The 24,257-nt window shown below is 35.3% G+C and overlaps 2 protein-coding genes and 1 pseudogene across 8 annotated transcripts; all 3 read right to left on the bottom strand.

The window, feature by feature from the left end:
- Positions 1-645: 645 nt before the first annotated feature.
- Positions 646-4,237, bottom strand: LOC113662950 (zinc finger protein 235-like). Its single transcript, XM_027178146.2, has 3 exons — positions 4,151-4,237; positions 3,084-3,183; positions 646-2,576 (listed from the first exon to the last, which is right to left on the bottom strand). The coding sequence occupies exon 3, from the start codon at positions 2,514-2,516 to the stop codon at positions 1,749-1,751; it is 768 nt and encodes a 255-aa protein (XP_027033947.1). The 5' UTR covers positions 2,517-2,576; positions 3,084-3,183; positions 4,151-4,237; the 3' UTR covers positions 646-1,748.
- A 4,284-nt stretch (positions 4,238-8,521) lies between these two features.
- Positions 8,522-9,414, bottom strand: LOC113662960 (annotated as a pseudogene).
- Positions 9,415-19,250: 9,836 nt separating this feature from the next.
- Positions 19,251-24,012, bottom strand: LOC113662766 (zinc finger protein 658B-like). Of its 7 annotated transcripts, none has more exons than XM_027177867.2 (4): positions 23,815-24,012; positions 23,033-23,106; positions 21,798-21,850; positions 19,251-21,261 (listed from the first exon to the last, which is right to left on the bottom strand). In XM_027177867.2, exon 4 carries the CDS (start codon positions 21,199-21,201, stop codon positions 19,771-19,773), a length of 1,431 nt encoding a protein of 476 aa, XP_027033668.1. In that variant the 5' UTR covers positions 21,202-21,261; positions 21,798-21,850; positions 23,033-23,106; positions 23,815-24,012; the 3' UTR covers positions 19,251-19,770. The 7 variants fall into 7 exon arrangements, with proteins under 7 accessions (XP_027033668.1, XP_027033700.1, XP_027033660.1 ...); XM_027177899.2 differs by having other exon boundaries at positions 23,066-23,106; XM_027177859.2 differs by having other exon boundaries at positions 23,033-23,103.
- Positions 24,013-24,257: the final 245 nt, after the last annotated feature.

The following is a 24,257-nucleotide window of genomic DNA, read 5'->3' as shown; positions in this document are numbered from 1 at the left end:
TAAATACTCCCTGTTCATCTGATTAAATTTCAAATTTGTTATTCAATCATTGTCTTTGCATGGTTCTTTTTCAACATCATCCAAGACACCAGCAGAGGCAGCAGCACTTATTAGGCTTCTTCACCAAGTGAACCAGAGAATTCTAAAAGGTTCACACAACTACAAATGTGTTTGAATGCCCCAGTGCTGCTTGTTTAGCCAACTCATATGCTGCATTGTTTCTTCTACTTACAACAGTACTGCCTGTGTTTTGTACTCTTCATTTAACAATTGTGATGTTTGCTATACAAATTCGAGTTTACATTTATGGCATTTGGCAGAAGCTTTGAATCACTGAATTCTTCAAAACTGGTTCAATAGGATCACAGACCAAGAATAGCATCAGTCTAAAACTCTGATGGGAAGAAACATAGAACATTTTTAAATACATATTTCGACAGAGGCTCAGGGGAAGTTCATTTCACTACCTTAGTGCCAGAACAAAAATCTCGATGTCACACATGGCTCAAATATGCAATTAGAAATTACAGACTGCCTCAGATGGACTATTTGTCACTGCTACACTGGAATAAACTTCTTGTTAATTAAGACAATCACCCTCATCATTTTATCTTCTTACAGACATTAAAGGGAGATGACAATGAATTAGCTCAAAAAATAATTTATTACAGCCATTACCAGCAGAAAAACAAGAAACAAGAATCAATAATGTTTGTGATGGAATGAGAAGAGTATTAACAGAATAAAATGTCAGGAAAACACAGAACTGGAGAGCATCTACAAAATGCCTAAGAAGTGGCTTAGCAGCCCCCTGTTTAACCACCACACTTTGTTTAAATGCAATGCCATGATGAAATTCAGGAGTGTTCAAGTCATGCCCAAGCCAATCAGTCAAAAAAAAAAAAAAAAAAAAGAGCATAAAACAACCAAAACCAGAACAACCAATCCATAAAATAAAGGCCTCTCTGTGCCCAAGTGGAACCAAAGTGGTAACTGAACAATTGCATTGAACATGGTTCATTGGCTATACAGTAACAAAACCTGCTACCTCATGACAAGGTGACAACTGTGTAAACAGCCAAATTTCCCTCTAGGCCACGAAGGATGACCATCTACAAAAAAAGGTATATCTGTGTGTTGTACTGGTTGACTTTCTAAGTCCTGCCATGCATTCATGGTGCTAGTAGAAGTTAACTGACAATCATGTTGCTCACCATACAAAATGGTGTCTGACAGATTAACTGTCTGGTCCCTCTTAATTGTCAGCTCTGGTAAAGAAAGTATCACATCATAGCCTATCTTACACGCATGAGAGATTATTTTGCTGCTAACTCCATTACTGAAATAAAATGGCATTAGAAAACCCCTGTTTATCAGACACGTACAACAGGAAATGCTTACTGTAATCACAGCTAGCTAAAGATGTAGTAGTATAAAGGTCCTTTAACAAATCAAAAGCTGCTTCTGTCGTCCAAACCAAAGACACCTTCTTCTGTTCTGCTAATTAAGCAATGCATGCAAATGAGGTACTTTTTAAAGCAATAACACTGTGATATGCAATACATTTCTCACTATTGTGAATAAATTCATGACTTTTCAAACCAGTTTACTTTGTAAAACTCCACCGTATGAACCATAATATGGTTTCACTCCTGTGTGAAGGTGCTGGTCAGTTTTATTATTATTATTATTATTATTATTATTCCCACAGTTTCAGCAGTGATACAGATAAATACTTTGTTGAGTTTTCAACCTGTATGAATGCGTTGGTGAACTTTCAAATTACCTGATTGTGTAAATCTCTTCCCACAGTGTGAGCACTGATACGGCTTCTCTCCTGTGTGAATGCGTTGGTGTTCTTTTAAACCACTTGAATTTCTAAAACCCTTCTCACACAGTGAGCATTGATATGGCTTCTCTCCTGTGTGAATGCGTTGGTGTTCTTTAAAACCACTTGAACTTCTAAAACCCTTCTCACACTGTGAGCATTGATACGGCTTCTCTCCTGTGTGAATGCGCTGGTGTTGTTTAAAACCATTTGAATTTCTAAAACTCTTCCCACAGTGTACACAGTGATATGGCTTCTCTCCTGTGTGAATGCGCTCATGGGTTTTTAATTCACGTGATGTTCCAAAATTCTTCCCACAGTGTGAGCAAAAATATGGCTTCAGTCCTGTGTGAATGCGCTCATGGACTTTTAAATAATCTGTGACTCTAAAACCCTTCCCACAGTGTGAGCAGCAATGAGGCTTCTTTCCTGTGTGAATGAGCTCATGTTTTTTGAGATACCAACTGCAAGCAAAACTTTTTTCACACTCTGAGCACCGAAACGGCTTTTCTCCTGAGTGAACAAGTTTATGTCTGTTTAAGTGACTTTGTTGTTTAAAACTTTGTCCACATTGTGAACAGCAATATGGTTTCTCTCCTGTGTGAACGTACATGTGTTGTTTGAGAAAATTCGGCTTGGCAAAACTCTTCCCACACTGTGAGCAGTAGTGACTTATTTTCTTGCCCATTCTGTACAGATCCGTCTGTGGTGTTTAATTGTGTGAAGACAGCCAGATGACGAAGTTTCACTGTGTAGCAAACAGTAGACAAAACATCTTAGATTATTAGGTGCTAAACAAGTATCATGTGTAAAGGCAAAAACTCATGCTGAAGAGATTAGTGCTATCTAGAATGCTATCCATGTTCAGTTAAATATATAGCTCCCTCAGAAATAGAGCTGCCAACAAGTGTCCTGGACAAGAGTTTTAAGCTTAGGTTGTATGGTTTCTGGTCATTTAGTGGCTTGACAGGTAAAATCTAACTTCGTTCTTTAGCAATTCAATAGGATTATTTTTTCTAATAACAGAACTATTCCACAACTAAACATATGCTGCCAAACTATAAATATAACCCATCAACCTTCAGCATGAAGACTATTGTTGCAATATTCGAAAGTAACAATGTTTAAATAAACACAATGTTTAAATAAAGTCCAAGAAATAATTAACTAACTGCAAAGTCACAGTATTGTTTAGAGAATATCAAATGAAATGCATTATTTATTTATTTGATTTAAAGAAAGAAAGAAAACTTACCAAGTCGAAGTGATTTTTTTTCTTAAATCCCAGTAATTTCTCAGCAGTCTTCTCAGTGAGGACCTCAACTAAAATGTCACGGTGTCTCCTTTAAGTACACCTGAGGACAAAGACACAGTCCAACAACAGGCCATTTCATAGCCATTAGTCAACTATTAGCATCTTTATTATCCGAGTCTGTGGTTTGGCAGGTAAATGTCTATAACTATCTGGTCTATTAAAAGATATGCAAAGTGCCTGGAGGGATTGTTCTTATAATCAGTGTATGGAGAACAAAATATTAAGAATCTTATATGCAACGAAGTGTATAAGATTAGTCTGCCACATCAGCATTTCACATTAGGACAAACTAGTATAATACACAACATATTTATGGCAGAATTACAGCCAACTACAACTGAGAAAATACTGTAATATTTAATGAAAATAAAATGGAGCAAACTTTGGCATTGCTGCACACACTGACAAGCAGAAGCAAATGTGTAAGTACATTAATCATTTGTTACAATATAGAGGAATTTGAGTCCCAGTACAAGTTGTGATCAATGGATTGGTTTTAATTTGCCATTTGTATTGTCTAATTAGATTCAAAATAACAGTATAAACATCACATTCATACTTTAAACCATTTATCAAATAAACACTACAGTCTAAAAAATACTTTTCATGGAAAATACTATTTTCATACAGTTTATGCTGTATATTTATGGACATTCTCTGTAAATTAACAACACAGCTGTTATTTTTCCACATTATGCCAATAATGAAAAAGTAAACTTCTCATTTTTACATAGAAATGTATGTGAAATTAACAATTATCTACATTTAAACCTGTTGCTCATGGTTTTGAAATCAAGTCTTTTTTATATTTATGTTTACTTTTACATTTAAACTCTGCAATTCTGCACTCAAATTTAGCGTCTGAGGGAAAAATAAACTGCATTTAAAACTCGGAAAAACAGCACATGGAGAAATAAGTTAGAAAATCCCACACACACCCCACAACATTATTCAACATTCATGTGAATTTAAATAAATGCGAGATAATAAAGAGAGAATAAAATCACCAGTCTCCGTCTGCACGATGCTACTGAGCAAGTCTGCTTGTAGTCATTACATATATACCCGCGGTGCACCACTGAGTAAGGCCCCACCTGCAACAATGGATAGGAACCTTTAACAAGAATCATAAAGCAGTGAATATAAGCCTATTCACTAAATTATGTATTTATTCATTACAAATTAAAAAAAAAAGTCTTTAAACTCGCATTTCCCAGTCAACCGGCTACACTGTCAAACAAAAGAATATGACATGTCTACCTACTGAGGTGCCCTTGAGCAAGGCAACGAACCCCCCAACTGCTCCCCGGGCGCCGCAGCATAAATGGTTGCCCACTGCTCCGGGTGTGTGTTCATGGTGTGTGTGTTCGCTGCTGTGTGTGTGTTCGCTGCTGTGTGTGTGTTCACTGCTGTGTGTGTGTTCACTGCTGTGTGTGTGTTCACTGCTGTGTGTGTGTTCACTGCTGTGTGTGTGTGTGCACTTTGGATGGGTCAAATGCAGAGAACGAATTCTGAGTATGGTTCACCGTACTTAGCCGTATGTCACTTCACTTCACTTCAGCATCAAGACTATTGTTGCAAATGTAATATTTAAAAGTAACATCATACTTAATATTTTTAAGAAATATAAAAACACAACGTTTCCTATCGACTATGCTAAGGTTTACCTGTTTCTTTCATTATTTGTTTGTTTTATGTATTTTTCAGGAAATTAAGAAATAATTAACTTATTAACTGCAACATCACACTCACTCACTCACTCACTCACTCATTCACTCACTCATTCACTCATTCACTCATTCATTTTCTACCGCTTATCCGAACTTCTTGGGTCACGGGGAGCCTGTGCCTATCTCAGGCGTCATCGGGCATCGAGGCAGGATACACCCTGGACAGAGTGCCAACCCATCGCAGGTCACACACACTCTCTCATTCACTCACACAATCACACACTACGGACAATTTTACAGAGATGCCAATCAACCCACCATGCCTTTGAACAGGCGGACGAAACCGGAGTACCTTGGAGGAAACCCCCGAGGCACGGGGAGAACATGCAAACTCCACACAAACACAAGGTGGAGGCGGAAATCGAACCCCAACCCTGGAGGTGTGAGGCAAACGTGCTAACCACTAAGTCACCGTGCCCCCCATATTTATTTGTTTGTTTGTTTGTTTAATTAATGAAAGAAATTTTTGTTTGTTTGTTGTTTAATTAATTAATGAAAGAAATCTTGAAGTTATCTTATTCTTAAATCACAATAATTTCACAGCATTCTTCTCAGCAAGGACCTAAATTAAAATTACAAGTTACTTAAAATTAGGTGTCTCCTTTATGTACAACTGAGGACAAAAACACATTCCAACAACAGGCCATTTCACTGCCATTAGCCAACTATTATCACCTTATCATCTGAGTCTGGGTTGTGGCTTTTGAACGAACAGAACCATCAGGTCAGTTAAAGATATGCAAAAGGCCTGGATAGATTGTTCCCATTTCAGAGTATAGAGAACAATAATTGATTATTCTATTATATCTAACATATATATTACAAAAATCTGTTTTAATGAAATGAAGCAGGATTATACAGAAAACCTAGTAAGCCTAAACCACAACACATATTTATGCCAGAATAAAGACAAGTACTGTACAACTGAGAAAATATTGTAAAATTTAACGGATATAAAAGGAGCAAACTTTGCCATTGTGTTAGTAGGACATTATTTCAGATGTATGTCTAATTTCACCACTAGTAAATTCATTTCTTTAAAAGTTTCACTAAGCATCATTAAGATTTTACAAGTACAAGTGTTCTAAATTGCGCTAAATTATTAATGCTGCTCTTCATAGTGACCAGATTCAGATGATCTTGGTTTGCAGTGGGTAGTTTGTATATAAATAATTAAACATTTATAGAACAGTTGTAAGTTTCTGTTGAATGTTCAATATGAGCATAAGAGTCCTGGCATAAGAACCTAACAGTGTTTACTGATTTATCATATCAGCAGTTAGAAGGTACATATCATATATGTACATGACACTCATCTACAGTTCAGATTATCCACTGAAACAATATTGTGATCACCATCTGGCACACAAATGTCCCATAAAACCCTAAAATAAAACATTGAAGACAGATATTTTAAACAGCTTATTTGAATGTTAAATGCATCTTCCATAATTAATAATTAATTGAAAATATAAATATAAAATGAAGTTTATACATTGAACCATTGGACACATCTGATGAAACAATTAGGTGCTCAGGTGAAACTTTAGATTTATTATTCGTACTAATAGTATTTAGTTAACTTCAAGCACATTTCTTGTTTGTTTGTTTGTTTGTTTGTTTGTTTATTTATTTATTCATTCATTCATTCATTCATTCATTCATTCATTCATTCATTCAATTCAATTTATTTGTTTAGTGCATTTAACAATTGATATTTTTTCCTAGCAGCTTTACTGAAGTATAGATAAAATGTAAAGTTTAAAATCAAGTTCTTCTTCTTATTATTATTATAAATCTCCAACATCATTCAACCAATATAACCACTCTCCCTCCTCTGTACAAAACCAAAGCATCTTAATCTCTGTCCTTGTCCCAAAACAGCCGACCAGAACTGTCCCTCTGAGGTGCTCTAATCCTGTCAATCCTAACGAGAACTTCAACATCCTCATCTCTGCTACCTCCATTTCTGCCTTATGTCTTTTCCTCACTGCTACAGTTTCTAACCCATACAGCATAGCTGGCCTCACTTGTCTTTTGCACCTTTCCTTCGATTCTTGCTTACACTCTTCTGTCACACAACACTCCTGACACTTTTCTCCACCCACTACAACCCTTTTGTACTCGCCTCTTAATTTCCACACTCCCCATCACATCGGATGGTTAACTCCAAATACTCCTGCACCTTCTTGACCTCAGTAACCTCACTTGCCCCGTAACCTCACTGTTGTACTTCCCTCTCTAACACATGTATTTCACTTTCCATAGCAGACATCCACCTGCTCTCTACTCTCACTGCATATCACAATGTCAACCGCAAACATCATTGTCCATGGAGATTCCTGTCTGACTTCATCTGTCAAAATCTCCAGCAAAGTAGCAAACAAGTAGGGACTTAAAGCCGATCCTTGAAGCCGATCCTCCACCTTGAACTCCTCTGTCTGACCTACAGCACATCTCCCTGCTGTCATACTGTATATATATTGTCATCTCCCTTTTATGTCTGTAAGAAGATAAAATGATGAGGGTGATTGTCTTAATTAACAAGAATGCCTGATTTTTTTTTTAATTGAACAATTCTCAGGCTTTTATTGTCCAAAAAAAAAATGGGTGACACTTGTCTCTGTTCTAATTGTAGTGACCAGTTTTCCCTCAGCAGTTCTGAGTGCAAGATTCACATGAATGTGATAGCTTTGGAAGAGGCCTCGGAAACTTTCTGTATGATGTTTTACTCCATCTACTGATGGTCTCATCACAGAAGATGTCTGACCTAAACCAACACTGTTTTGTGGGTATGCAGTAGTAAAGCCTATACATTGTGCTTGTAATAGGACTGGGTGCTACATTGTTGTCCCTAGTGTCTCTGTACATAACCCTTGGAAAATTCCCAACTGAGAGTCCCCTGTGTTTCATCCCCATGGCATGTAATATGTTTCTTAATTTTTTTAAATCAATGAATTAGCTCAAAAAATAATTTATTAATAGAACAACCAATCCATAAAATAAAGGCCTCTCTGTGCCCAAGTGGAACCAAAGTGGTAAATGAACAATTGCACTGAACATGATTTATTGGGTATACAGTAACAAAACCTGTTAGCTCATTACAAGGTGACAACTGTGTAAGCAGCCATATTTCCCTCTAGGCCACGAAGGATGACCATCTACAAAAAAAGTTATATCTGTGTGTTGTACTGGTTGACTTTCTAAGTCCTGCCATGCATTCATGGTGCTAGTAGAAGTTAACTGACAATCATGTTGCTCACCATACAAAATGGTGTCTGACAGATTAACTGTCTGGTCCCTCTTAATTGTCAACTATGGTAAAGAAAGTATCACATCATAGCCTATCTTACACACACGAGAGATTATTTTGCTGCTAACTCCATTACTGAAATAAAATGGCATTAGAAAACCCGTTTATCAGACACATACAATTGGAAAGGCTTACTGTAATCACAGCTAGCTAAAGCTGTAGCAGTATAAAAGTCCTTCAACAATTCAAACGCTGCTTCTGTCGTCCACACCAAAGATACCTTCTTCTGTTCTGCAATTAATAACAATAACACTGAAATGCAATACATTTCTCACTATTGTGAATAAATTTGTGGCTTTTCAAACCAGTTTATTTGAACTATAATATGGTTTCACTCCTGTGTGAAGATGCTGGTGAGCTTTATTATTATTATTCCCACAGTTTAAGCAGTGATACAAATGAACACTTTGTAATACTGAGTTTTCAACCTGTGTGAATGTGTTGGTGAACTTTTAAATTAAATTGTGTAAAACTCTTCCCACAGTGTGAGCAAACATATGGCTTCTCTCCTGTGTGAATGCGCTTGTGGATATTTAAAGCACTTGAATTTCTAAAACTCTCCCCACAGTGTGAGCAAACATATGGCTTCTCTCCTGTGTGAATGCGTTGGTGGATTTTTAAAACATTTGCATTTCTAAAACTCTTCTCACACTGTGAGCACTGATACGGTTTCTCTCCTGTGTGAATGCATTGGTGAACTTTTAAAATTACCTGATTGTGTAAAACTCTTCCCATAGTGTAAGGACTGATATGGTTTCTCTCCTGTGTGAATGCGCTCGTGGATATTTAAAGCACTTGAATTTCTAAAACTCTCCCCAAAGTGTGAGCAAACATATGGCTTCAGTCCTGTGTGAACGCGCTCATGGACTTTTAAATCATCTGTGACTCTAAAACCCTTCCCACAGTGTAAACAGCAATAAGGCTTCTCTCCTGTGAGAATGAGCTTATGTCTTTTGAGACACCAACTGCTAGCAAAACGTTTTTCACACTCTGAGCACTGATACGGCTTTTCTCCTGAGTGAACAAGTTTATGTCCGTTTAAGTGACCATGTTGTCTAAAACTCTTTCCACATTGTGAACAGCAATATGGTTTCTCTCCTGTGTGAATGTACATGTGTCGTTTGAGACTATAAGGTTCGGACAAACTCTTCCCACATAGTGAGCAGTCAATTCTGTCTTTGCCCATTCTGTAGAAACCCCTTTGTGGTGAATTATAGTGTGAAGACAGCCAGACAATTATGTTTCACTGTGTAGCAGAACAGTAGATAAAAAAAATCAGATTATTAGGTGCTAAACAACTATCATGTGCTTTATTCATCAGTCACAGAAACTGTGACAAGTTGCAAGTAAATAAACAAGGCCGAAATTTATGCTGAAGAAATTAGTGCTATCTAGAATGCTGTCCATGTTCAGTTAAATATACAGCTCCCTCAAAAATAGAGCTGCCAACAAGTGTCCTGGACAAGAGTTTTAAGAGTTGTATAGTTTCTGATCATTTAGTGGCTTGACAGGTAAAATCTAACTTTGTTCTTTAGCAATTCAATAGGATTATTTTTTCCAATAACAGAACTATTCCATAACTAAACATATGCTGCCAAACTATAAATATAACCCATCAACCTTCAGCATGAAGACTATTGTTGCAATATTCGAAAGTAACAATGTTTAAATAAACACAATGTTTAAATAAAGTCCAAGAAATAATTAACTAACTGCAAATTCACAGTATTGTTTAGAGAATATCAAATGATTTATTGCATAATAAATCATTGCATTATTTATTTGATAATGCATTATTTATTTATTTAAAGAAAGAAAACTCACCACGTTAAAGTGATCCTTTTCTAATTTCTCAGCAGTCTTCTCAGTGAGGACCTCAACTAAAATGTTCCTCAACTTAAATCCTTTAAGTACACCTGAGGACAAAGACACAGTCCAACAACAGACCATTTCATAGCCATTAGTCAACTATTAGCACCTTTAGTATCTGAGTCTGGGGTTTGGCAAGTAAACTATCTGGTCTATTAAAGATATGCAAAGTGCCTGGAGGGATTGTTCTTATAATCAGTGTATGGAGAACAAAATATTAAGAATCTTATATGCAACGAAGTGTATAAGATTAGTCTGCCACATCAGCATTTCACATTAGGACAAACTAGTATAATACACAACATATTTATGGCAGAATTACAGCCAACTACAACTGAGAAAATACTGTAATATTTAATGAAAATAAAATGGAGCAAACTTTGGCATTGCTGCACACACTGACAAGCAGAAGCAAATGTGTAAGTACATTAATCATTTGTTACAATATAGAGGAATTTGAGTACCAGTACAAGTTGTGATCAATATATTGGTTTTAATTTGCCATTTGTATTGTCTGAATAAGTTTCTAAAATAAAAAATAAACATCCAATTATTTATACTTTGAAGCATTTATTAAATAAATACTACAAACTAAAAAAATACTATGGAAAATACTATTTTCATGCAATTTATGCTGTACATTTATGGACATTCTCTGTAAATTAACAACACAGCTGTTATTTTTCCACATTATGCCAATAATGAAAAAGTAAACTTCTCATTTTTACATAGAAATGTATGTGAAATTAACAATTATCTACATTTAAACTTGTTGCTCATGGTTTTGAAATCAAGTCTTTTTTATATTTATGTTTACTTTTACATTTAAACTCTGCAATTCTGCACTCAAATTTAGCATCTGAGGGGGAAAAGAACTGCATTTAAAACTCGGAAAAACAGCACATGGAGAAAGAAGTTAGAAAATCCCACACACACCCCACAACATCATTCAACATCCATGTGAATTTAAGTTAATGAAAGATAATAAAGAGAGAATAAAATCAACAGTCTCCGTCTGCACACATGATGCTACTGAGCAAGTCTGCTTGTAGTCATTACATATATACCCGCGGTGCACCACTGATTAAGGCCCCACATGCAACAAACGATAGGAACCTCTAACAAAAATCAGAAAGCAGTGAATATAAGCTTTAGTTAAGTTAAAAAATTACATTTAACAAGTTTTGATAACGTTAACCTATTAACTAAATTAATTATTTATTCATTACAAATAAAAAAGTCTTTAAACTCGCATGTCCCCTTATTACTTAAAATTAGGAGTCTCCTTTAAGAACACATGAGGACAAAAACACAGTCCACAGTGTTTTGTTACACTGTGGAGCTTCTGTCACTAAAACAAATTCCTCGCATTTGAAAACATGCCTGGCCATAAAGCTGATTCTGATGTTTATCTAAATTCACCACTAGTAAATTCATTTCTTTAAAAGTTTCACTAAGCGCCATTAAGATTTTACAAGTACAAGTGTTCTTAATTGTCCCAAATTATAAATCTGCTCTTCATAGTAACCAAATTCAGATGATCTTGGTTACAGTGGATAGTTTGTATATAAATAATTAAACATTTATTTATCAGTTCAAGTTTTTGTTGAATGTTCAATATGAGCATATGAGTCCTGGCATAAGAACCTAACAGTGTTTACTGATTTATCATATCAGCAGTTAACAGTTAGAAGGTACATCATATATGTGCATGACACTCATCTACAGTTCCCAATTATCCACTGAAACAATACTGTGATCACCATCTGGCACATAAATGTCGCATAAAACCCTAAAATAAAACATTGAAGACCAATATCTTAAACAGCTTGTCTGAATGTTAAATGCATCTTCCATGACCTCCTCCAATACTAATTCATGATAAATATTTGAAAATATAACTCATATGAAGTTTATAAATTGAGCCATTGGACACACCTGATAAAACAATTAGGTGCTCAGGTCAGTGAAACTTTAGATTTATTATTAGTACTAATAGTATTTAGTTAACTTTAAGCACATTTCTTGTTTATTTATTAATTTTTTTGTTTTTCAATTCAATTTATTTGTTTGGCACATTTAACAATTGATCTTGTTTAATAGCAGCTTTACAGAAGTATACAAACGGTGGATACAAATCTTAGGGGTGGAGAAACTGCCATATCATATGTAACTTCCATAAACTGTGGTTATCCTTATGTGACAATCTCAACCAATACAATAAAGACACAAAGTGAAATTAATGCAGCAAAAAGAGAAACGAAATAAAAGACAGAAAGCTATGGAAAATAAACTAAAAGAAATGGGGAAACTGTTGTATGAAATAAAGAAATTGAATATATCTGTAAATTAAAACTGTAAAGAAGAGATCTAGAAGGAAGCTGATTCATTTGGGTTATTTTGGCAACCCAGTGCTGGGTCAAAAAGGGACGAAGCCAACGTTCGGTTCATCATGTTGATTTTAACCCAACTATTAGTTAAAAATGACTACACTGATGGGTTAAATTGAACCCAAAATTGGTCAGAAATTTGTGAGTAAAATAATGAATCTACAGCAATACGTACTTCAGTAATCCAACCCCGCCAACGGGAAACACTGAAGTATGTGGAAGCAATTTAGATGATCTTAATAAAATGTTGTCCTTCGTTTTATTAATACACGTTTTCTTATTTTTGTAAAGGATGTCTAGGCTAAAATAGCAAACATTAAATATAATATATAATATGTCTAATATACGGAGCTGATTTCGTCATATCAGCATGTAAAATACTTGCATTCTATCAAAATGTATCAAATATCAGAGTACATGCATCACTGACTTCAGTCAGAAAACTTTACTTTAAGAATACAAATTTAAAATATGAAAACATTTCATAAAATTTACATAAACCTCAATACCTGAAGATATAAGAATCATCAGTAAGAATCATCAATTGCAAATGTAATTGCAGTGTTGTATAAGAAAATAGAATAATTTAGAATAATGAACATGCATCAAACTGACTGCAGTCAGGAAAATTTACTTCCAATTAAATATGTATGTGAAATATGAAAACATTTCATGTAACAGTGTATAAGTTAAAGAACACAGAATCCAATGAAGCAGTCAGGTCACAGTAATAATAATAAAAGTTTATTAACTATACACAGTTTAATTAATAATAATAATAAAAAAAGCTAAAGTTTGTCTGCAAAAATGAATGCTCGCAGAACTGCCACACCAGGGAACACTACTTGCTGCCATCAAGTAATTACATAGAAAATGTTAACATCAGTCAAAAGGCATTTTATCCAAGAATTGCTCCTATATTATCGTAATTATCCTGGGTGTGTCAATAAAATGGCGGTCGAACATAAGGTTTGAAACTAATGTTCGGCCGCCATTTTATTCAACAGCAAACGAGATTCATTCACTACGAGCATAAATCTTGATTGCTGTTGAATATACCTCACAGAGAAGTTAAACAAAATGTAGAAGCAGAGTGGGAAATTGGATGTCCTAACAAAATACGTTACCATCAAGTAAACTCCGCCGTATCAAAACCGTATCTAACAAAAAATCATTTATAATAAAGTAGATTTAACAAGTACAAAAGTAATATTTAAAAAGCATTTACCCTTTTCCTTACATGCGCTTTTGAAGATGCCATGCCATCACCTTCTAATGTGGTCATCATCCCAACTGTCTGGCCCCCCTTAATTGTCAACTCTCATGAAGAAAATATCACCTCATAGCCTTATCTATCTACCATAGTATCTTACATGCATGAGATTATTAAGTGCTGTACCATTTATTCATCAGTCACAGAAACTGGAAAAGGGCAGGTAAATAAACAAGGACAAAATGTATGCTGAAGAAATGAGTTGTTATCTAGAAGCATACCGCTGTCATTGTTCAGGTAAACCATACAGCTCTCTCAAAAATAAAGCTCCCAACAAGAATCCTGAACAAGTGTTTCAAAGTTATGTCTGGTTATTTTGGTGTTTCTGGTCATTTAGTGGCTAGACGGTTCAACAAACTAAGAAATCATTCACTAATTAACTGCAACATGACATTAATTTATTTATTATTCCAATTTAAATGCATTATTTATGTATTTATTTATAGAAAGAAAACTTATCCCAATAATTTCACAGCAACCTTTTCAGTGAGGACCTAAACTGAAATTACAGAGAGTCTCCTTTAATTACACCTAAGGACAAAGACACAGTCCAACAACAAGCCATTTCACAGCCATTGGCCAACTATTACCACCTTTATCATCTGAGTCTGGGGCGTGGCATTTAAAAATCAGCATCAGTTAAAGATGTATCATATCAGGGTATGAGATCAAAATATTATGAATCTAATATGTAACTCTAAATGTATGAGTCACACTAAAATACTACTACATCAATGTTTTGTCTGTTATGAAAAAGCAGAGGATTATAAGATGACAAGTAGTAGGTCTAATACACAACACATTTGTGGCAGAATTACAGCCAACTACAACTGAGATAAAATACATTTGCTGTACATATACTGACAGTCAGAGGCTAATGTAAACCCCCCCCCCCCCCCCTGCATGTTAGATTTGGCATGTTTAAACACAACCCTACCGTTTTTATATGGGCTCAGGACAGACACTGAAAGTTAACTCGTCTGTGGCTGAGCAAGCGCCATTCTCAGGAATCAAATGGGGGTCGCAACAATTAGAATGCGTTATCCTGCCGCCGGACCACCTGGCGGATAAAGGTAAACCTCAAACACATATATAATGTGAAATCAAGCAAATATTCTTTGGGATTTTTTTTTTTTAATCTTTTGGTACAGATAGAGTAAATAAGCATGTAAATCACTTTAATGTCTAAGTGTTTATTTAAATTATTAGTAACTGTCTAAATTTATTTCATTAAAAAGAAATACATTTTACCAAGTTGAAATGACCTTAAATAAATAAAATAAAATAATATAATAATAATAAATCAAAGTAATTTCACCACAGGCATGTGGTCCTCAATTATGTTGACCGTAAGAAGAGTTTGACAAACTGAACAATGGGGCCACAGTCTTGGTGTTGAACACTCAATGGTCCACAAAAAATGTCATATGAAGCGTTTTTTTTTTTTTTTTCCGATGAAAGTCTGTGCACTCTGATTTCTTTAAACTTTTCCTTCAAAGGTTCCTTATTGTCTACCTGTGAATCTATACAAATCCAAACAAAATGGGGTTTCCAAATATACCTTATTAGAAATTAAATATGACTTAAAAATCCATTCAACCCTTAAGGAACATGTGTAAAACTCCAAATTGTAACATATAACCAGGGATAGAAGGACAGAGCTAAATGCCACACTTCTCTTATGAAAATAACTTTTCAGATATTTTCAATCAGTATAAACAAATCAATTATTTTCTTGTCTGTTATAAGACTGGCGAGGGCACAGTTTCTATGTGTAGATTTGTGTTGTTTAATTTGATGTTAATCATAATAGATAAAAATAATAATATTCAATGTATGTTTCAGTTACACTATTATCCATGTACGTAGGTCCAGACTGATCATGATTGTCTGTGTGTAAGTGTTCTAAATGCAGCTCAGGACATAAATGTGTTCAAAGGGAGTGAAAGTTTCTATAAAGAAAAAAGATAACGTTTTTAAATCATTAAAAAGAAAGTCTGCTGAGACTGAGTTTAGTTGATTCTCAATAAACTCTCAATAAAGTACTTTTGGCATCAATATTCACAGACTCTGAGAGCTTCCTTGACAGTGCCGTCACCATGCACCTTTTGGTCTTAAGTTTAAAACCTAGTAAATGTAAACCTAGAAGGCTAAAACCTAAAAGGCTAAAACCTAAAAAATCTGAGTGTGTATTTACATATGAACCATTAACTACTACTTTAGAGTGTGACATCACAAATGGTACTCAAACCCCTCTATTTTAACGAGCAATTAGAGTTTTTGCACATTTGCTTGTGAGTGTGTAGAGCAATGTCAAAATCTACTTTTTTTTTATTTTCATTAAATTAAAATATATACAACAAAATAATTAAAAGGAAACATTACAATTGATAATGTACATTTGGGCAATTTATTTGAATCATATTTACAACCAGAAGAAATCCCTTTTACAATGGTAAACTGTTATGACCCACTCTAGTCTTTGGCAGCATAGAGTAAGTAAAGACAAGAGATTTTGTATATAAGGTGGATTGGATATGCCCTAAGAGATATATCCAGCAACAAGACATAATTGACATCACTCGGCCAATGGAGCATTAGATAAAGCAGAGCAGAAAGGCTAAAAATAAAGTCTGGAATGGATTAACCTTCGATGACTGCACACACAAGTATACTCAACACACAATACTGTATATACCCGCATATATATAACATTAGGCTTTTTAATTTAAATAAAAAATAAAAAAAATTTTTTAAAAATCAAAGTAAAATACACTTTATTATAGTGTGTATAGTAAGCCAGTCAGATGACATTTCACTCTGTAGCAGAACACTAGGCAATCTTATTTGGGATTGTATTTCTAAATTCACCACTGTTAAATTATTTTCTTTAACAGTTTCACAAAGCATCATTGAGATTTTATAAAGATTTTATAGTCATAGACAATTTCTGGAAATGCAAGTTTGAAGGTTTAGGTTTAGGAAAGAAAGATAGCGATACATGTAGAAAACAAAGGGAGAGAAACAGACGAGTGAGACTGAGAAAGGGAGAAAAAAAGAACAAATGGCGCTCTCCAAAAGAAGAAAAGCGGACAGCGAAAATAGAGCATTTACTCCAGAATGAACAGACTCATTTCTGTTCATACTTCCCACTTCACACTAAACCAGTGTGTCTCATATGTTCAGAAACCGTGGCACTTATTAAAAGTGGCAATGTGAAAAGCTATTATGAGACATACATCCTGACCATGTTTGGCTCTACAATGAACATAATCCAAACTAAATATAGTTCCAGGTTCAATAATGAGCACCTCCACATGTGTATGAGAATGGCCCTGATTCCATTCAAGCCCAGGTTTAACATCCTGCCAAGCCAAGCTAGAGCTCAGTTCTCTCACTGAGCAAAACGTGGGGGAGTGGGATATAAAAGGGAAAGTTAAGCACTTTATTTAAACATACACAATTTTTACATTCTATTTATTTATTTGAAATGTAGCCCTAACTTTTATTTATTTAATGAGTGAACGTTATACATATCTACAATCATACATATGTTCAGTTCAATTTCGTGACAATAAATATTGTCAAAAGATATTTGAATTGTACTTGATGGAAGTATTGAATCAGGTATTGATTGCAATGTTGATACAACTACTAGGCTACTTAAATATACAGTATATTACACTAACTAGTTAGACATTATGATCTTCCGGACCTTTGCTTCAAGAAATTTTCTCTAACTGGACCTCTTTAAATTTTAGTTGAATACCTCTGGTCTAGTCCTTTAGGAGCAAAGTATATCAACAAATACGTGAGAAAATTATTGAAATGTTTAAAAACAATGTTTTTAAAACATCTTTTACATGGACATCCATGCATATTTCAACAATATAATGCAAAATCACATTCTGCACACATTACAAAGTCCTGGCTGTGGAGAAAGAGGATACAGGTACTTTACTGGCCGACCTGCAGTCCCAACCTGTCTCCAATAGAGAACGTGTGGCGCATTTTGAAGCTCAAAATGAGACAACGAAGACCCCGTACTGTTGCCCACCTTAAGACTTGTTTGCATGAAGAATGCATACTGTCCCAACTGAATGCATTTCCATACTGTCCCAACTTTTTCTGATTTGGGGTTGTACATCTGAGAGAATACTATAACATGCAATGGAAATACAAGCAAACATTGACAAACACCGCTGCACACCCTAACAAGCAGAGATTATTGTCAATCTTGTAGGGCTGGGCGATAAAACGATAACGATATGTATCGTGATAGACACGTGAACAATAGCAATAAAACGTGCTAGATAAAACGTACAATATTTTTTATCCTTCGTCGGAAGAAAACAGAGGTTGCGAAGCAAGTTTGGTTACATTAACAAAGGCAATCGCTCTCTGGTAACCTAGCAGCGTAGGGAGCGACACGCTAATAGCCAATGTTGAAACAGTATCAAATTTGGTTGCGCCATATTGTTGTCTCGTGCTGGTCTGCTAGATTCCGTTTCAGTAACTGGCGACTGATAAGCAGCTAAAATAAAAGAGGAAAAGTCAGCTGCGTTTTCATATTTCTGCAGGTTTTATATTTCAAACAATGTTACCGTACTGTATCAGGTTTGTTTTTTTATATTACAAATGTATTAGTTAGGGCGGAAACAATTCCTCGAGTAACTCAATTATAAAACTTTATCGATGAAAATTCATCTGCCTCGAAGCCTCTTTTAATTCATTTTAAAGCTTACTGTACGTCATGTTCTTGTGTAATTATTGTGTGTGTGTGTGTGTGTGTGTGAGAGAGAGAGACAATGCGCTTATGTACTGTTCACAGTACAATTACAGACAGAGAAACAATGGGTAATATCTAAATGTTTATTTTTGATAGAAAATATTGTTGTGTACATTGCATACTATGCATTTAAAAAATATTGCCCTTTAATTAAGCAAAAACACATTTTATCCGATTAATCAATGAATTTTTCGATCGAATACTCGATTACTAAAATATTCGATAGCTACAGCCCTAATTATAAATCTACCTCAGTTTTTATGTTTACAAAACACTGCACATATTTTAAAACACTTTACTCACCAGAAGGTGAACAGCTAGTGAACTTCCTAGCACTAAACTTGCACTAAATTCTCAGGTTTCTCTATATTTATATTTAACACTTTGCACTATTTCATTACACTTTATTAAGCATTTCTTACATTTTCTTTCATTTTGCACCTTAAATGTTGAGATAATTAAGTGTTCATTGTGACTTTAGACTCATGTTTACAGAATAATTATTTGAGTTATTTGAGATTCTGATCAGAGGAAGGTTAAGTTTCAAATAAAAATGTTTAAATGTAATATTTTTCTCCTGGTCCTTATTTTAAAGGGGTCATAAAAAATATCAATAATTATCTATATTGACCGATATGAAACACTGATATCGTGATACACTTTTTAGCCATATCGCCCAGCCCTAAAACCTTGTACATATAATGTATAACATGTATAATGTGCAATTAGGAAAAATAGTTATGTTTCAAAGACATAAACCATTTTATTCAGTAAACACTCAGATATACAGGTATTGTTTTATCTGTTGGTATAGATTGAAGATAGAATGTATAACAACAATAATCAACAAAACAATAGGTATGAAGAATCAATAATGTTGATCTTCCCATTGTCCTATTTAACTGTCTGGCCCCTGTTAACTTAAACCCCTGGTTTTCTGACACATTTAATTGGAAAGCCTTACTGCAATCACAGCTAGTTAAAGCAGTACAAATTCCTTCTTTAACATTTCAAAAGCTGCTTCTTCTGTCCACACCAAAGATGCCACCTTCTGATCTGCTAATAAATCGATGCACACTAAGGTGCTACTTACACTGCCACTGCCTACTATAGTCCACCATTCCCAATAAAGACAATGTCTGACTCATTGAGTTTTAGGAGCTGTAAAATTGACAACACATTTGACAGTGAGAGCACAGGACATGACTGGTACCATGCAATATTCTCCTTAGGTACGAAAACTTTTGCTTACAAAATTGTAATTTATTTTTTATCACATTGTGTCTGTATTCTGCCAGTAGTGTCATTACCTTCAGAGAGTCTCACTGGCAGTAATATGGCATCTCGTGTGTGAATGCGTTGGTGAACTTTTAAAGAACTTGATGTTTTAAATTTCTTCCCACAGTTTGAGCACTGATACGGTTTCTCTCCTGTGTGCTTGCGTTCATGAACTTTTAAGTGACTTGATATTATAAAGCTCTTTCCACAGTATGTGCAGTGAAACGGCTTCATTCCTGTGTGAATGCGCTGGTGAACTTTTACAGAACTCAATTCTGTGAAACTCTTCCCACATTGTGAGCAGTGATACGGTTTCTCTCCTCTGTGAATGCGTTGGTGACTTTTCAAATAAGTCGCATGTATAAAACTCTTCCCACAAACCGAACAGTGATGCAGATTCTCTCCTGTGTGAATGCGTTGGTGATTTTTAAAACATTTTTCAGTTGTGAAACTCTTCCCACAGTCAGAGCAGTGATACAGATTCTTTCTTGTGTGAATGAGTCGGTGATTCTTCAAACAAGTTGCAGTTATAAAACTCTTCCCACAGTCAGAGCAGTAATACAGATTCTCTCCTGTGTGAATGCGTCGGTGAATTTTAAAATAACTTGCATGTAAAAAACTCTTCCCACAGTCTGAGCAGTGATACGGTTTCTCACTTGTGTGAACGCGTTGGTGCTTTTTCAAATAACTTGCATGTATAAAACTCTTCCCACAGTCTGAGCAGTGATACGCTTTTTGTCCTGTGTGAAGGACTTGGTGACGTTTCAAACATTTTGCATTTGTAAAACTCTTCCCGCAGTCTGAGCAGTGATACGGTCTCTCTCCTGTGTGAATGCGTTGGTGAATTTTTAAAGAACTTGATAATGTAAAACTCTTCCCACAGTCTGAGCAGGGAAAAGGCTTCTCTGCTTTGTGAATGTATTGGTGATATCTGAAAGTAGAACGGTTTGTAAAGCTCTTCCCACAGTCTGAGCAGTGATATGGCTTCTCTCCTGTGTGAATGCGTTGGTGATTTTTTAAAATAGTCAAACTTGTTAAACTCTTCCCACAGTATGAGCAATGATATGCCTTCGGTCCTGTGTGAATGCGCTTGTGAGCTTTTAAAAGAACTTTCTCTCTAAAACACTTCCCACAGTGTGAGCAGCAATGAGGCTTTTCTTTTGTGTGAATGAGCTTATGACTTTTGAGATACTGACAGGAAGCAAAACTTTTTCCACACTCTGAGCACTGATACGGCTTTACTCCTGCATGAAGAAGCTGATGCATTTTTAATTGATTTAGTTGTCTAAAACTCTTTCCACACTGTGAACAGCAATACGGTTTCTCTCCTGTGTGAATGTACATGTGTCGTTTGAGACTATAAGGTTCGGACAAACTCTTCCCACATAGTGAGCAGTCAATTCTGTCTTTGCCCATTCTGTAGAAATCCCTCTGTGGTGAATTATAGTGTGAAGACAGCCAGACGATTATGTTTCACTGTGTAGCAGAACAGTAGATAAAAAAATCAGATTATTAGGTGCTAAATAATTATCTTGTGCTTTATTCATCAGTCACACAGAAATGTGTTCAGTAATTAGCATGGCCAAAACTCATGCATAGAAGGGGGGAATAGAAGCCTTTATTATCGCCACATATACATTACAGCACAGTGGAACTGTGGAGGTTGGGGTCAGAGTGCAGTGGCAGCTATGATACAGCGTCCCTGGAGCAGGGACGGCCTTGCTCAAGGGCCCAGCAGCGGCAACTTGACTGTGCTGGGCCTTGAATCCAGATCCTCCGATCAACAACCCAGAGCCTTAACCAGTTGAGCCACCACTGCCCACATAGTCTAGTCTAATCTAATCTGCTGAAGAGATTAGATTAGACTGACTATCTAACATTGTTCTTTTAGTAATACTATGTAATATATGATTATTTTTTCTAATAACAGAACATTTCATTACTGAACATATGCTGCCAAACTATAAATCGCCAAATTAAATACATTATTTATTTAAAGTAAGAAAACTTACCACAGCAGTCTGACCAGTGAGGACGCCAACTAAAATGACAGCTTCCTTGACGCCTAAAGACAAAGTAAAACAACAGGCAAATTCACAATTCCAACAAATTCCAACTATTATGACCTTTTCACATAAGTCTGGGGTGTGTCAGGTAAACATCTAGAACCATTGGGTCATTTAAAGATATGCAAAGTGACTGGAGGGATTATTCTTGAATCAGGGTATGGAGAAAAAAAACAGTAGGAAGCTAATATTTAACCAAGTGTATAAGATTCACACTAAAATTATGATATATAAATATTTTGTATTTTATGAAACAGAGCAGGATTATGAGAGTTCAAACCTGCAGCAAACCAGTGTCTGCTTCTGTGTGCCGGATTTCGCAAGTCGGCATTTATGACGCATATTTTGTGCGACAAGAAAAATTAAACACTGTTTCATTTTAATGTTACAAAAGCATCATAATCTTAGAATTTCATTTAAAAAATAAACTAACTAACAAATAAAATAAATTTAAATTTAATATTTATTTTCCAAATGTACAGGGAGCCGCAGCAGAGGGATGAAAGAGCCACTCGCGGCTCCTGATCCGCAGGTTGCCGACCCCTGCCCTAGGTGCAATTATTCATGAAAATGGTATTAGCCTTTATGTTTTACCACTGTTATGCTGATGGCATACAGCTAAGTCAGATGTAAGTCACCAGCTTAATAAGGTTGCAGATACTCGAGCTGCAATTACTAGGTCCACAGGCAGTCAGAAGTAAGCTTTCTGATTACGGAGTAAGTCTGGACGGTCTTTCTATTACATCATGTGCAGCAGTAAAGGACCTTGGTGTGATCATTGATACCGGTCTCTCTTTTGAAGCTCACATAAATAATACCACAAGGGTAGCATTCTTTCATCTCAGAAATATTGCTAAGAAAAGAAATATGATGTCAATATGATACAGAAACACTAGTTCATGCATTTGTTACCTCTAGGTTGGATTATTGTAATGCTTTACTGTCTGGATGTTCCAGTAGGAGCATAAACAAGCTCCAGTTAGTCCAGAACATAGCAGCTAGAGTCCTAACTGGAACCCTAAGATATATAACATATAACCCATATCTTATCCTCATTGCATTGGCTTCCAGTCAAATTTTGCATTGATTATAAAATACTATTACTAACCTATAAAGCACTTAATGGTCACGCGCCACAGCACCCAAGTGATCTTTTGAATTTTATGATCAGTCAAGCCTACATGGATCAAAAGGTGCATGCTATTTGGTAGTACCTCTAGTACATACGGCTACAGCAGGGGGCACAAAGCTTCTTCTTACACAAACAAACAAACAAACAAACAAACAAACAAAAAAAACATCCAGTATTGTTTGTCAGTATTGTCTGAATAAGATTCTAAAATAAAGTTTAAGCGTCACATTAGTCACAATTTGGTCCATTTATCAAAAAAAAAACAACTTTTTTCTAAAAAGGTATAAATAAAGTCACATATAGATTTTGTTCTAAAAGCACATTTCAGTTTCACTGGGAATAAACCTTACTAAATACATGTATAAGAAGGAATCAGGCAAAAATATAGTTATAGTTTCACTATGCAGACATTTTTTTTTTAGCTTATTGGTATTTTAAAAAAAAGAGTATCAATCACATTGATACTTAAGAACTTAAGTTAGTAATAAATGATAAAAATAAATAAATAAATCTTACCAGGTTTAAATTATCTTTAATTTATTTATTTAAATTCAGCCTGCTTCTTCTGTTGCTGACGCACATTTTTGTGCAAGAGAAATTGCCAAAACGGATTCATTACACGACACAAACAACCTCGGTTCAGTCAGAAAGGTGAGATTCTCATTCGAAGGAAAAAACCACACACACACACACACACACACACACACACACACACACACACACACACACACACACACACACACACACACACACACACACACACACACACACACACACACACACACACACACACACACACAGGAGCAGCCATGACACTAAATTTGCTTTTACCTTTGGTGATTCAGGATCCAGTTGAATTGCAAGATTTCAACTGTCTGTCGCTAAAAAAAACAAACAAACAAAAAAAAATTCTGCCTATTGTCTCTACTTCCTGTATCTGTGAGTGACTGAAACAAGATAAACAGTCCGTTGGCCACCATTCATGGATCATCTTCGTCTTCTTCTTCTTCTTGTGGTGTTTTATGGCGGCTTGGCAGACCAACGAAAAGGTGCATTACCACCACCTACTGATTTGGAGTGTGGAGCGAACACAGAAGGACATACATACATAAATAAATAAATAAATAAATAAATAAATAAATAAATAAATAAATAAATAAATAAATAAATAAATAAGTACATACATACATACATACATACATACATACATACCTAAATTCTATCTATCCTGTTCCTGTATCTTTTAGATATTTAAATAACAATTCTTGAGTTGT

Source organism: Tachysurus fulvidraco, chromosome 4 (genome assembly GCF_022655615.1).
Source record: "Tachysurus fulvidraco isolate hzauxx_2018 chromosome 4, HZAU_PFXX_2.0, whole genome shotgun sequence".
Lineage (NCBI taxonomy): Eukaryota > Metazoa > Chordata > Actinopteri > Siluriformes > Bagridae > Tachysurus > Tachysurus fulvidraco.
Note: the sequence above shows the minus strand (reverse complement) of the source record. Positions and strands in the feature narration are given on the sequence as shown.